This window comes from Tyto alba, unplaced genomic scaffold (assembly GCF_018691265.1).
Source record: "Tyto alba isolate M040663 unplaced genomic scaffold, T.alba_DEE_v4.0 Super-Scaffold_13, whole genome shotgun sequence".
Taxonomy (NCBI): domain Eukaryota; kingdom Metazoa; phylum Chordata; class Aves; order Strigiformes; family Tytonidae; genus Tyto; species Tyto alba.
Genome location: NW_024881275.1, coordinates 7651276 through 7667290, shown reverse-complemented (window position 1 = coordinate 7667290; position 16015 = coordinate 7651276). Strand labels below are relative to the sequence as shown.

Genomic DNA, 16015 nt, shown 5'->3' with positions numbered 1-16015 from the left:
TTGTTGGTTGGTTTGGTTTTTTTTTTTAATCAGCCTGATTCTGTGATTCAATACCTGTGGGTAATGTCCAGTTGCCTGTTCAAAGGACAAAGATATTAACCCTTCCAAGCCTGAATAAATACATAGACCTATGCATACATACACATACAAACATACACAATACAAAAGTGAAAATTAATACATTCAATTTCAGACTGGGAAAATGCAATGGTCACCTTTCTTCAGTTATGTCAATTCTTTAAATATGCTACTGGACTGGAAAACCAGAAATTCAAAGAAAGTTAAAGGCATGCTAAAAAGTAACTGTCATAGAACTGGCTTTAAGTTCAGCTGAAATCTCTAACAGAATCACAAAGGTGAGAAGAGCATGAAAACTTTTCCATTCTGATGCTGCAGAACACACACACAACAACTACTTTGCCAAATTACACCGTTGGTCTCTTTAATCTAGTTTCTTGTTTCCCTTTACAGCCCTATTGGAATGCTTCAAAATAAGGTGTTAGAAAGCCTGAGGCATATACAACACTGTCCACAGGTTAGGTTTCTCTCTTCATTTCCCTCAATTAGTTTTCCACTCATATCCTGAATTAGTGAGAATTTCCAGTGTTGGTGCTGAACAGAAGTGTGTGCACTTCAGTACACAACCCTTTGTAGAAACAAAGCTCTTCTCTGAAAAAAATCACTGTATCAGAGAGCCCCTCTGATTATGTTTTGTCTATTGAATGTATATACTGCGCAAAGAGAAATTAAAGAAAGACTAATACCAAAACCCTTTCCTAAGTTTCATGTGTTTCGTATCAGCTGCACTTCATCATCTCTAGTCTTGCAATAGCAGAAAGTCCCTGTGCACCTGACTGATGAAAATATGGCTCCCTGGCTGTTGAACCTTTCCTGTGGCCGCCTTCTCAGGGCTTTATGGTAGTTGGAGTCTTTGGCCAATAGGGGCTGATATTTTGCTTTGCCCACACTATCTTCTAACACTCCCAATTTGTTTCAAAGTCTGTGGCCATGCCAGAGGACATCCACCTAAAGGACTTGAGCATTTCAAGTGCTTTAACCATGAAAATGAAGACTGTCACAAGTATACTTCCGTAACTAGTACTTAACTGTGAACTGACACTAGGTGTGCAAAGCTGGATGCTCCAACAAAGTAGGAAACAAAGATTTTTACATTTGGCTGATGTTTTGAGTGTTTTACCAGTTCAGGCTACTAAGGATCAAGATGGTATCAAACAGGGAGAAACAAGACTGTTTTATTGCTGTGAATCTTCCTAGAGTACCTGATACAGCCTGCAGTTTTTGGCCGATGCTCTCTGTCAAAAGTGTGTGGTGCAAGAGCGTGGAATATGGAACAGGTGCACCCAGGATCTGTTGTAGGCCTGACTGTACATTTTCAAATGCATTTGTTTGGCTAAATATTAAAACCACAGCATCCTTTCTCAACTATAAAAGTATTTTATAAAAGCTCTACTAGATAGTAATATGAGTGAAACACTACTCAATTCAGTTGTATTGTTTTACAGAAAAAATAGTTACGGTTTTATGACAAGAAAACCTCCTGCCTATTATGCCTTTTTCTTTTTTTTTTTTTTTTTTTTTCCAAATGAGTAATCCCACACAGAACTGGAGACTGAAACCAGGCAACTCCAAACTTTTTTTTTCTCTAGTTTTGAATAAATAACTGCAGACTTACAGTGCTGTTTGAAGAATACTGGGACAGATTTGTAAGTAACTTTCTCAATTATTAGAATTAATACAAATATACCTGCATCCAGTATTCCAGTCAGTTCATCTATTTTGTATGTTGTGTGAAATCACTCAAAATAATTTTTTCATTCACTCATTACACGTTCCCCAACTACAGATGGACAAATTATAAAGTCTTGCATCTGTGAAACGTAAGAAACAGCTTGCTTTGTGTTTTGCTGCATTATATTCTCATTTTATTTCTAAAAACATCTTAAAATACGTATAACTAGGTTTGCAGTTACACATGTCCACAGATACTGGTCTCGTAAGAGTAAACATCTTTGTTTCCTAAAGAATTATATGTACAGATAGTAAAATTAAAAGTGACACTGAATTTGAGGAGCTGCAGCAGAAGTCAGAAACACCAATGTACTGTACCTTTCAGATCTGCTTGTCAAGCATATTAGCATTACTAGAGGCGTATTTCTGTACTTCTCTCACTACTCATCTTCTGATCAGAAGCTCTCCTTTATCTTTTCTAGCTTTTTTTTTTTTTACATACTGTCCTGTGTGCAAGCTCTAAGTGTTTATTTGTTGATCACATACTTTTCCTATTCCAACCTAGAAAAATCAACTTCAATTTATATTATTTTAGAACATGCATATAAACACACAAGAAAACCAAACTTAATTCCTCAGGTCTCCAAATTTTTAAAACAACCCTTCCATCTATAATACTCTACAAACATCTTGTTAACACTAGCATCATCACAGAACTCTTTTTGACTTCTAGAAGGGAGGACATCCCCTACCTTTGAGGTGGCAGGAGGCATCAGCAGTTCTGCATTATTCCAAACTGACTGCTGGAACAAGCTACCGAGCAACAGCTTACCAAAGTTTAGGAAATGCTTAGAGAAGATGCAGTAAATTCAGACAACTTTTCACTGTATTATTCTGACTTGCAATTCACGTTTCAAGGCAGAATAAACAAGATAAACTGATTTAGGAGGGTTTAGTAATAAACAAATAAAGGAGCCAAACAGTTCAAGAGACTGTCAATTGGAGTTGCAACCTTCGCTTCTAGGGCAGTTTCAGATTCAGCAGCAGAGCTTCATTACTCCTAATACAACTGATGAAATTTCATTAACTCATCCACACTCCCAACCATAAAAATAGTGTCCATCAGCTCTCCACCACCACCTCCATTCAAAGGCTGACCTAAACAGGAGTAATTGGAGCCATCCAAGACTGGCCCCCATTCTTTGGGGGTTAGCTGGGAGAGAAGTAAATAAAACATTTAGCATGGAGAAAGCAAAGGGGCTTTGGTTTACCAAATCTCATTGTTGCAATTACAAGGATCTGATAAAGCACCACAACTTCCGTAGTAGGAGCATCGGGTAGTATCCTTACTTCTAGCCTCATAAATCACAGAATATTTACGACACAATCATACAGCCTGTCAGGCATATGATCCATTTTGTCCTGAGACTGTCAAGAACAACATATTTATTAAGGAATTATAGTTCCATTGCTGCACTCAAGTATTTTCTTCAGAAAGCACAGTCCTTCCTAGGGAAAGGTCAACGTGAAAACAGAAGCTACCTCAGGTTGCTACTGATTTTGCTGTATTTTTTTTTTAACCTATAAAAACAGTTTCCAAGACTAACCCTGCCACTTTTTTGTACGAATTAAGTTCATTACTACAGAAAACATAGATAGTATTTTACCTTCCTCTAACTACTTGTAAAAATAATCCCAAGAGCGGAACTTTCTTATTAACTTCCAAACTCATTTGATTAATTTAAAATGCATCTGCTAGTAAAAAGACATTTTCAGTATCAGTACAAAAAAAAATATTGCGTGCACTGGAATTTACATATACTGATAACTTATTGCTTCTGTATTTTCAAAACACTGGCTTCTTTCTAGAATTATAGGGGTTTGGTTTTGCTTTGAGGTTAAATCTCTCCCAAAAGTCAGAGGTTCTGCAAATAATATGAAAGTTAATATAAAACACAGACACTGTGTAGTCAGTACCTTTCTAGGTTAATTTCTTCTTCATCATTAAAATTCCCTCTTTCAAAGACAGTTATTTATTTAGGAATGGGAGATAGAAAAGAAGCAAAATAGCCAAGCCTAATTACCAAACCAGTGCTTTCACTGGCAATTTAGGCTTGATCAATCCCACGGGGAGCTTGGGTTTAACATCAAGGGTTGTACTTCAACTACACCCATACAAATTTAGCACAAAGTATTGGTTACATCACCATCAACTCCCACTTAGATGATTCTGTCCTGAACAACTGAACAGCGCAAGCACAAGCCCAAAGGCAAACTGTAAAGCCTAACAACAATGGGATCAAGCAGCCTGTGAATTCAATGCTAGGAGGCACTGAGGAGCTAGACAACCCTCACAATCCACAACCACAGCTGACAAACCATATCTGCCATCACAAGTCTGACTTCCAACATGTAGATTTTTACAAATTGGTAATTTCCTAATTGATATTTACACAGGAAACAAGGTAGGGAAAAAGGCATGTTCTCTGTACACTCTGAAGGAAATCCAGCTGGTCACTGTTCTTTCACAGGTGGGCGTGGCTTAAAATCAAGACCCCAACACTCCAACACACTTGCCAAAGAAAGACTGCAAGCAATTTGAAAAGCCTACAGAAAATAAATGCGCAACAGGAATTAGATTCATTTACATTTTAGCTCTTTTATCACAAATGAAGCTGGTTTGCCTAAAACCAAGATATAGATGTCAAAGATCCATGCAGGCTGGGGTCTGGAGAAGCCAAAGGCTCAGACATAAGAGGCTTAGGTTGCTCTGGGCACAGGGAATGGAGGTACAAAGAGAAGAGGAAGGGCTTCAGGAGGCCAGTTATAAAGAGGCACTTTGGAGAGTAGGACAGGGAGATATTTGTCAAGTTGGTATACAACAGCCTAAATGTTAGGCCACTTTCTAAGAAAAAAACAAAACAAAAAAGAAATTAAGACCTGAACTTACTTAGCTCTTCAGGTTCAACTCAAACTCACACAACAGGATAGGGTGAAGTTCTGCTGCTGCTCAGATCAGCAAGCAAGATAGAGGTGAGCAGAAATGAGCTGTCCAACTTTCCAAGCACTCACATGAGTAAGAGTCAACATTTTGGTCTGTTTACATATATTACACTAGTCTGGTATTGAAGAAAATAAAACAAAACAAAAAAAGTAACAGAAAACTCTTAGCATATCATAACATGTATAACATCTTACAAAAAAAAAAAACAAAAAACAAAACCAAGAATTTTCATCCAGACATCAGCTTGACTATTAAAAAATTTACAGAAAACAACCCCAGAAACTTAATTCCAAAAAAATCACAATTCTAGAAATTATAAACACCTTTAGAATATAAATGTAAGAATCAACATTATCTGCCAAGAAAAAGAACCTATCATCTCTGTTTGGTTTACTTGGGAGACTGAACAGTAGGGAAGGTCAGGAGGAATACCTATGATGGCTTACTAAAAGTTAAGATAAATGAGTTTTGATTATTTGCCTATCACATGATATCTATGTAAGAAAACAGCCTTCATGAAATGAAAAAATGGTGTATGGTCACACAAAAAAAATAATGGAAGAATCATTATCATCATGTTTCTTCAAATGAGAGAATGTTTCAAGAAAGCTCTTGCTCTCCTAAGCCAATTCCATTAAAAGACTTTCATTAATGAGTTGTATGTAGAAATACAAAACTGTAGGTCATAAATTGCGAAAGATTATAAGCCCTTTTGGGGACATGATCAGAATAAGGAAAGTTAATAAAAAATTCAATACAGAAAAATGTAGAGTACTGTGCTCAGGAACAAGAAATCAAATACGCAAATATGAAATGGGGAATAATTGGCTAGGTAACAGTATTGTAAAAAGAACCTGGAGGGCATGTGGACTGCAAAACGGATTATCAGAATAACAAAACAAAGCAAAACAAACAAAAACCCAAACAACAAAACAACAATAAAAAAAAATCACCAAGTGTTCTAGGGAGCATTAGGAGCAATGTTTTATATATAAAACCCAAGTAGTATATATGACCTCAAAAGAGAGGTAATTATTTGATTCTGCTCAGTTCTGTGCTCTGATCTGGACACACTACTAGTAATATGGAGAAAAACCAAGGAGTCCAGAAGAATCACAGAATGTCAGAAGTGGCAAAAATGAACCACCACAAAAATTTCCAGTTTATTTTTTCTATTTCATATTTTTCTATTTAATGAAATGGGAAAGAAAAAAGTTAGGACACTAGGGTCTTGACTACTGCCACCCTCCAGTTTCTTAGAAAAGAACATTTTAGACTCTCACCTGTTACCTTCCTGGAACTGACATAGAGAAATACCCTAAAACCTAGAGAAGAATGCATGGAGGTCATCAAGGTTTCTGAATTGACACGTCTGTTGCTATCTGAGGGAGATCTTCTCTTAGTAGTTGAAGCAACAGCTATGTATTACCTGACCACTACCTGAAGAATCTGGAGTTAGGGGTTTGGGCCAACAGAGCAGACACCTGAAAAAGAAACTTCAGTTTTGCCACAACTTGAACGAGCACTCCTTTCTGGCCTGTTTGTACACCAACAAAGCAGGAATCAAGTGGCCCTAATCCCAAGCAACACTGCTGGGAAGCCCTGAAGTTACAGCTACTGAGTATTCATGGCAAAAAACAACATGATCTAGCTGTGTTCTTGCCGGTAATCAAAGTAGCTTTTGCAGAAAACTCTTAAAAGCAACCATTTTTAGCAATTGCTAATTGCCTGTGCTTGCAGAGTACCAAATTCGGCTGTGCAAGACTGTGCCCTTTTCTGCACACTGAGGGCTCATGGAGCAGCCATGGTGAAGCGCCTCTACCCCATTACAATGCCACCCTGAATCATACAATCATGTATTCATAGTCTCCCTCCCTACGGAAAGCAACCTTTCAAGGTCATGCTGTGTGTAAGTACACAACTGTCCACCCTGAATAACTTTTTTAGTTAATTTCCCAGTTTCAAGTATAACTAAAAAAGAGAGGGCAGTCTCAAAAAAGTATTATATTTCTACAAGTTGCTTCATCTGTTCACTTTCACAGAAACATCATAGCATGACCTCAAGATGACAGATGTCCAGAAAAATCAGGCTTCACCCATTCTGTAGCTCATGGGACTGCTTGTTTCCATCCTGCCCTGGGCTGAATCACAGTCCGTCTGAGGCAGAAGCGGTGTGCTGTACCAGGGGGGATGGCAGACTGGGGGGAGGAACCGTGCTGCAGATGGGTCCATCTTTCTGAGACCACCTAAAATGGTGCCTCACCTCTGGGCGTGCCACCTGATGGCTCTGTGTTGTAAGCCACCCAGCTGAAGCAAACTTGGTCAGGGGATGAATCATTTTCTGCTGCTCATCTTCTGGATGCCCGACATAATAAAATGGTATCGTGTTCTTAGAATCAGTGGCAAAATAGATGATGGAAGTTCTATGTACATACCAGTGGTTTATGTGGCACTCCAAAAAAAAAAAAAAAAAAAAAAAAAAGAGCTAAACAGCTCAAATCGGGCACCCAATAATCAGCAAATATTTTTGCCTTTCACCTTTCTGCACCTCACTGCCATTTCTAAAACAGGCAGGCAGGAGTGGCTTGGTGCATATTTTTAAAGGTTCATGAAACTCAGACGCTGTGGTGCTAGGCACCAAAGAAACAACATGTTCTTCCTCTAGGAACAGCTGTATTATGAAACAGCAAGCCAGCCATAAGGCATATACTGCATGACAGCAAAATAGCAAATTATCAAATAGCTACTCATTATGAAAACAATGCACTATTCTGCACAATAAAAAAAAAAACAGTTTTTCCAGAGGAAAAAAATGAATCAGTGAACATGCAAATGAACACGAAGTAAGAACAATGCTTAGTATACATCCGTATTTTCCAAGTTAAGAGAACATTATTGAGAATGCAAGTACAACATCCAGACATTGCACTCAGGCACACAAATACACTATTCCAGCTACTTTTGAACAGCAAATCCTATCTTTCCCTCCCAAAGCTCTGACAACTCAGCAGAGGTACAGGTTTAAAGATTACCACACAACTCCCTGCTATTTCAGTCAAAACAGTATTTCAGAGATACTTGTAGGTTTTATCTTGAGGATAAGACATGTTACCCTTCAGTCTCACAGGTACCTGCTGGCAGCAAAGGAACGGTCATTTTCTAGCACCTGGAGGGACAGTACATTTCTCCTAACTTAATAAAAACCTCCCACTTCCTGACCTCTCTCATTAAAGGCATCACTGTCCTGGCTCTACTCCCTGCTCTGCACCAGGTCTATTTTCCTTGTCTAGATGCACCAGCTCCCACCCAGATTTATGACACCCATGCCAGTCCCCTTAGGGAGCGATTCTCTGTCTTTTCTCTCCAGATCAGCCATTTTCACCCCACTTCCTCCATCCTCCTTCAAAAGCCAACCCCCATTATCTCTACGTCCTGGCATCTCACGGCTGCAGGCTCCAACTGCTCATGTTTACACTCTCCTCCCCACCAGTGCCCAGTCCCATTTTCCCCCTCCAACCACTCCTCTGATCCCAGTATCTGCTGCGCTTCCAGCAAAGATGAAACATTCAGCGATTACAGCTAGTCAGCCTTAAGCATATGCAAATTGATCTTTTTGAAAAGGCTTGTATCCTGGCTAAATTCAGATGCTTTGTCATGCAAATGGAAAAAACACATCCCTGGAATAAAATCCCTCATCCTTTTTCAACTAAACTTCAAGTGTTTCAAAGGAGAAGGGGTACTCTCAGTCTTCCATGGTGAAAGTTGCAAGAACTTTTAAAACTCTGGAAAACACATTTTTTCTTTGCCTGATTTTCAAAATGAGCCAAAGTTATTTCAACCAAACTTTTACACACAGAGAAATCACATACATAAGCACATGACTGATGCCATTATAAATTTTCCACCCAAACAGTGAAAGTTTGGCAAAGTTCTGAAAATCTTGCTTGATTACTTCAATAGTTGTGATATTATTACATGCCTGTAATTTAAGCAAAATGAATTATTAATATCTACCAGTTTCTATTAACTACTGTCTCCTCCAGCAAAATTTAACTACCCCTTAGAGCTCACTCTAGTCAAGAGTGCATCTGCTGTACCCAGTGTGTCTGAGTGGCCTCTGCAAGTCCTTGCTCTTCAGTAGCAAAAGTTTGGTCGACACTGCAGAGATGGTGAAAACTGGAATCAGTCATCTCATAATGTTCATCATTAAGAAAAAGCACAGAAAACAAAACAAAACAAAATACCTTAAGTGAGCAGACCTTTTTCGTGGAGGAAGCAATGCAGAAACTGAAGATTTTTTTTCCTTGGTTCTTGACAGTCCAACAAAGCACTTGTATGTGCTTGACTGTATGGAAACAAATACCCCTGCCGTAAGCAGTACACCTGAAAGTTGGGTATGTATTTCAGGGCACTGCTATTCTAAAGTTATTTCTATGGTCCACCACACCTACTGTTCCAACTATCAGCACCTGTTAAATATCAGCTGCAAAAGCAGTTACTCTTAGTGGCCTTAATTGCAGCATATATATTATCTGAAATGCCTTGATAAGATGTCCGAGATACCTGTGCAGTGTAAAAGAGTACCTGAAGCACTGTGATCAATAATAAATACTGGTGAATAGTTACTATTTCCAGAACCTTCCCTTCTGTGCTCTTCCTTATTAAAAAATATATTCTTCTAAAATGTGGAAAAGCTTTATGTTCATAGACTCCCTGAGCAGTACACCTGCAACTTTTACAAGTTAGACCTGATGGATGAAATCAGTGTACAAGAGACAAATCTAAATTTTGTAAAACAAGCTAAATTAAACTACCAATTTTGCTTTCAAATGGGGGAAAAAAGAAAAAAACAAAACAAAACAACAACAAAAAAAAAAAACACAAACCAAACAAAACAAAAAACAACAACAAAAAAGAACCAGAGATCGATGTATCTTTCACCACTTGAAACCTGAAAAATAGTTCACCAATTCCCAGGAATAAGCAGCAAATTTATCATTGAGGCCAATTAATTGTAATCTGTATCTTAGTTTTATGTAGCTTACAAGCATTACAGTGGAAAAAAATGTAACCTAACCATAAATTCATGCAATACTGTCATTCCAAATTTGGGGGAAAAAAAAAAAAAAAAAAAAAAAAAGAGAAAAAAAAAAAAAAAGAAAAAACCCAAAACCTATCTCTAGAAATCCACAAATCCACAAAAGCCCTTGGAAATCTCTGTTCTCCTCAACAGCAGCAGAATCACATGAGGAAAGCACTTGTGAGTTCTTCTCTATTTACAGAGAACTGTACTGCCATCAACAAGAAAATGACAGAAGTTGTGTAAATTTCACTCTGCTTTCCCAACTGGGAAGAGAGATCTACAAAGGCAGAAATCCACACCACTCATATAAAGCAGCCATGCATCCAAACAGCCAACCACCCAAAACAGACTTAAGGACAAACAGGAAAGGAGACATCTTCTTTCTTCTTCAAAGCAGCAGCAAAGTGGAAAAGAAGAATGTCCATCTTCCTCCATGTGACCAACTGACCAAAAGCAAACTTAGGAGACATTTACAACTAGGGTCATGCAAGAAAATGGAACAAGAATACCATGATACTAGCAATCAAACATTCTCATTTTCTCTACATCCTCTCCCACACCAAGCTGAAAATCAATCAATAACCGACTCCAATGCTTGCTTCTATGTTTTTATTTTGATTATGCATCCCTCTCTATCAAAGTAAATCACAGTCTCTAGTCACCCAGCTGATGAAAATGCCTACAGAAGTTGTTTGAAAAACTGCATAAAATTTGTATAGTCTGATCCTTCTTTCTCCAAGACTCAAAGTTAACAGAGTTTCAACATTCAATGAAATGTTAGCAGGTCCAAACTCCTAATCTGTATTAATCCAATTTTAAGGAATAAGGAAAAAATCAGAAGAGGTAACAAAAGATGTTTAGAAGAACTCTAGTCTTTTTCCTTTTACAATGTAGAGAGCATTACTTGGTCCCAGCACAGCACAAATGGCGGAAGAGCCACTGTCTAACACAACCTTCCCATCCCTTATGCAATAGGGATGGCCTGAACCCAAAATTAAGTCACACCTGTTCCAGAATGGGTGGAAGGGGCACAACAACACTTATGATTCTTCTCTCCATCTTCTTCACACCTCTCAGGTACTACTGTGTGCCTTCATTTTTTTACCTAGCTGTGCTGTACTGTACTTCTCCATCATAAGATCAGGTATTATTTTTCCCCAAATTCATCTACCCACACCTCACATGTGTTGTTAAACTACATAATACAGATAATTTACCCTGAAGGTCAGGCAGAAGGGACAAAGAGAAAGACCATAAAATGAATGCCATCTTTGGAACTGAAAATTTGCCAAGGGCTACTATAAATGACTTGCAAAACTTGTTCATTTTAATAGAAACTACATAACCTCAAAGGACATAAATATTAAAGGCAGCATACAGTGAGATACAGTGCTACAAACATATTTGGCACCGGATTGGTCTGAAAATTATATCACATCCTTGATTACAAACAACATCTGAACGAGACACATCTTTTCCACACTTGATAAATACTCTTTTCACACCCTAGTCCTGTCACTGGCACACATCCTCATGGAAAAGAAACATGTTCCATATAATTAGGCCATCCAAACCCGAGGTAGTGTTTTGTTTTATTATTTCCTTAATTATTACAAGAGTATTTTGGAGATCTGTTAGTGGCTACAAATTTTAGATACTTAAAACCTGGAGGAGACACGACAGAGTTAAATTACGTGTTCTGTTCTAAAAACTTTCAAATTAGACATAATTATAATCCCGCTCTTCTTGATTAAATAAGTACTTAATGTATCAGTCAAACATATGTTTTCTCTGTGGTTTTCAAATTAACACAATCTCATGCAGAAGTTGGAGCTGTATTTTTGTAGAGCTATTTAATTCAATGGCAACTTTTTTGAGCTGAACAAGAACTCATGCATCACCTTGGGAGCAGCATTGCATCGCTGTAAAACAATGTCATAATAAAGAAAAAAAAATAAATAATAACAGCTTTTTAGATGTCAGAAAGAAAGCATATGAAAATGGAAATAATGTAATCTGATCTACTAAGAAGAAATTTGAAAAGATGTAATAGAAAAAAGTCCAGAATGTAGAGTATTCCACACCATAAACCAAGTCTTTAGGCTTTTTTTTTTTTTTTCATTAAAGGATGGTTATGGGGGCAGAGGGGGAGTAAGAAGGGAAGATGAGAGAGGAAGAGGGTGTTTCCAAATTCCCAGTTGTGTTTATCTGTAAGTAGATGCTACCAAGAAGTTACCGATCTGTCAAGTCCATTAATTGAGAACAAACCATTGCAGTGTTTTGCATAAAATAATCTATACATAAGGAATTCACATTTCCAGCTGCTAGTTATAATGAGTGGGAGACAAAGTGTATTTAAATCAAACAGCACCATCTAGCAGGCCCCCCATAACTTAGGAGGGTAGTTGCTACTTGGCAATAGGTCAGTTTGGCAGGCTTGCCCTGAAAATTGTTAAGCATTTTCATACCACATGAAATATTACATGCTTTATGGCAGCAAGAATCCAGAAGAAAAAACAGCTAAAATTAAAGAAGACAACTAAAAAAAGCAGTTTAAAGTTTCAGCCCTAGGACCTGAACAGCTGTGTGTGTGGCTTCCATTGGGTAGTTTTCGCAAAGCAGAATGAAAAGAACATGATCTTTGCCTGATCCGACAAACAGCACCCCTATAGATTTGTTTTAAACAGTCCCAGTGCAATCCTACAGTGCCCTTCAGGACAAACACCAGCAACAATATAAGACAAGAAAATGGTTTAATTGTATAATTTTGCTCCACCAAATAAACAACACTTCCACTAACCACTTAGCAATTATTTTTAAAATTATTCCTACACCAGGATTAAAATGTGCCACTAGTTGATTAGATTTTAGTGCCCAAGTTGCATCTCCCACACCATCTCAGCAATTAACATTTCTTGTCAGTGCTGCCTCTGTCTTCCTCTACCTTTCCATTACAAAGTTACGTGTGAAATTCACGAACATAATACCACTTTAAATTTCCCCTAGCATCTCCTTCTCCTGTAGCAACAGGGATGCCTGGCCTGCTGCTGTTCCAGGAAGCATGCATGCCAGTCTCTGGAATTAGGAAGTCTCTAAAATACTGTAGGGGAAAAAAAAAAAAAAAAAAAAAAAAACAACTGAAAAAAAAAAAAAAACACAAAAAAACTTTTAGGTGAAGGTTCAAGACAAACTGCCTGAAGGGAAACTCATCAGCCGTGCCCGGGCTATCGAGCCTGGTGCTTTGGAGCAATGCGATTTTTGCAGCGGGTCGGTGCAGACCTAGTTTCTGGCCGGCGGTTTCCAGCTCCGGACCCCCCCCCCCCCAGCAGCCTCACCCCGACCCCCAGGCTGCAGCCACCTCCGACACTCTTCCTCCTCCCCCCTTCACCGCCGCCGCCTCCTCCCCGTGCTAAACCGGCCTCACTAACGCCAAGAAGCTGCCACTACACCACAACTTAAGAGACGCCGTCCATTCCCCCCAAAAAACTCGTTTTCCTCCCCAGTTCTGCGGTGGTCGCGGCGCAGGGCGCGGGAGGGAAGGCAGCCCCGGCCCTCCCGGCCCCGCTCGCCGCATCCCGCCGGGCAGCTGCGCGGGGGCCCGGTCCCCGCCGCTTCCCGCGGGCGCCGCCGGTCTCTGCCCGCGCCAGGAGCCGCGCGTTTACACGGGGAAGGGAGAGGAAAATAAAGCAGCCCCCGCGCGGTTCGGCTGGAGATTCTACTCGTGTTGTGTTTGTTGTTTTGTTTTTTTTTTTTTAATCCCCCCCCCAGGAAAAAAAAAAAAAAAGAAAAAGAAGTTTTCGCAGGCTGTTTCGGCATCAGTCGGATTCAAGCTGGAGGAGGGGGGGGTGCGAGGGAGCTTTGCCGAACACTGCTACCCCCACCAAAAAAAAAAAAAAAAAATTACAAAAACAAACTAAAAAAAAAAGGGGGTGTGGGGGGGGTGCCCATACCGGCAGCACCTTTGTCTGGCGGGGCGGGAGCCGGAGCGCGGCGGCCCCCCCCCCCGCCGTGCGCCCCGGAGAACAATGCGCCGCGGGGCCGCGGCCGCCGGGCTGCACGGTCCCGGGGAAAAGTTGAGAGGCGGCGGAGTTGGGAAGCGGCCCCCGCCCGCACCCCCTCCCAAAACCACCTCTTCCCCCCCCCCCCCCCCCCAACCTCACACCTCACCACACCTCCCGTGTCCTCTTTGTTACCCAAGCTGTCCCGGCACCTTGCGCCGCCAGGAACCCCGGGGACGGCGACTCGGGGGACTGTGAGAGGTTATTGGGGGGGGGGGGGGGGGGGGGAGAGCCCGGCGCCGCTCAGCCGCCCGCCCCGCGGAGGACCGGCCGCTAAAGGGGAAGGGAAGAGGGGGGGAGGGTGCCCGTTTCGGCTCCCCCCTCGCCCCGCCGCCCGCTGTCCCGCCGCGGGGACCTCCCCTCCGCGGCCTCTCCCGCCCGGGCAGCGCGGCCGCCTTGTCCCCTCACGCCGGCCCGGGCGGCGCCGGGTTCCCCTCCAGCCCGGCCATTCCCGCCGCCGCGCCCGCGCCGCCCCGCACCGAAGTTACTTTGCGCGCAGGTTCAGCGCCCGCGTTAACGGCGCGGCGCGGCCCGGCGGGCTGTACTCACTTCTCCCTGGCCTGGCTGTCGGACGGGACGCTGCTGTTGCTCTTGCCTTTGCCGTACATGCCTGCAGAGAGCTCCGACTGTCACGCACCTGTCAACCCATCACAGCCTCCCCAGGAACAGCCCCGTCACCATGGAGACGCCGCCACACACACACCCCATTGGCCGGCCGGCCGGCCGGGCACGCCCCCCCGCGCGGTGATCGACAGGCGGAGACCCGGACGGGCTGCTCCCTCCTCTCCCCCCCCTCGGCTCCTCCCCCCCCGCTCGCGCTCTCCCTTCCCCGGCGCAAGGGGGAATTAGAAACGGTTCTAGAAGGATTTTAAACAACCGGCTGTTCCGCGCAGCGCGCCACCCGCCCGCCGCCGCCGCTGCCGGGCGAGGGAGAGCTTGGCGGCGAGCGGCAAACTGCGGACCGGACTCGCGCGGCAGCCGGGCTCCCGCGGCCTCCCCGCTGCCCCGGCGTCCCCCTCCGCCTCCTCCCCGACCCCGCGGGCCGGGGGCGCAGCCGGCGCACGGTCGCCCCCACCACCACCCCTTTTACTGTCACCTCAACCACCACCCCGCCGTCCCCTCCTTCCTTCTCAGCTCCCCACACGCTCCTTCCCCTCATGGAGCCCCCTCCGCGGCTGCTGCCAGCCCCCCAGTCCCCTCAGGGTCCGCGCCCTGCTCGCTGCCCTGTGGCCCCCTCGAGGCCTCCTCGGTCCGGCCCCTCACAGCCCGGCCCTCACCCCCCTCGGGGACCCCCCAACCCACCCACCCCACCCGCGACCGGGCACCTCCCGCAGAGACCTGCCCGGCGCCCCCATTTCCTCAGCACCGAAGGTCAAACCCTTCCCTCCCCGGAGGGCTGGGAAGAGTGGGGACGGGCCGGGAGAGCCTTCCCTGTCACGGGTGGGCGACCCCCGAGTGGAGGGGGCTCCCCGGCGTATACTTGTCCACGCTCTCCTAGCCGAAGGAGAACTAGGGCCTCGTGGGCTAGAGCCCAGGCCAGCCTGTGGCGATTGGAGGTAGGGAGGAAACGTTTCCTGAACCAAAACAGCGTGTCTTAGAAATGCTTTTAAAAAAAAAAAAAAAAAAAAAAAAAAAAAGGAACCATCTAAAGAAAATTCAAGGAAACGCTTTGATTTTTTTAAAGGTACATTGCAAATAATTGTATGCTCCAGAGAGATGATAGGAAGAGAGCAACCACTGGGACCATTTATGACTTGCTTTTTCCTGAAGTGCCCATCTCTGTATTTCTTTAGCCCTTGCTGCTAACGTATAATCCCAAATTTTGCAGATGTTGATACCTGCTTATCTTTACAAACGTGTGACTAATCTTGTAAACCTACTCACGTGTATAACCCGAGGGGGCTTTTAGTGTTTAATGTCAAGCCCTCGGAGCGCCTTTTTTTTTTTTTTTTTTTTTTTTTTTTGGTCAGGCCAGGTTGTAAATATACCCATCTCCCCGTTGTGTTGGCAGGCAAAGGTCAGCAACAATAAGCGCCACGCAAAATGCAAGGAGGGAAGTTGTAAGAGGCATAGACCACCAGCATCTGTTTATCATTGTTGGAGCTGCAGGGGAAAAAAATA

The 16015-nt window shown here is 42.8% G+C and overlaps 1 protein-coding gene across 5 annotated transcripts in view; it reads right to left on the bottom strand.

The window, feature by feature from the left end:
* SSBP2 (single stranded DNA binding protein 2) overlaps window positions 1–14585 on the bottom strand; it is a 194326-nt gene extending 179741 nt beyond the window's left edge. For 2 of the 5 annotated variants that reach the window (XM_042788068.1, XM_032995482.2), the window contains exon 1: window positions 14444–14583. In XM_042788068.1, the coding sequence (XP_042644002.1) occupies window positions 14444–14502 (59 nt within the window). In that variant the 5' untranslated portion in view covers window positions 14503–14583. Of the gene's footprint in view, window positions 1–14443 lie in introns of all 5 variants that reach the window. The other 3 variants (XM_042788070.1, XM_042788069.1, XM_032995481.2) reach the window with 3 other exon arrangements.
* Between the last annotated feature and the right edge of the window lie 1430 nt (window positions 14586–16015).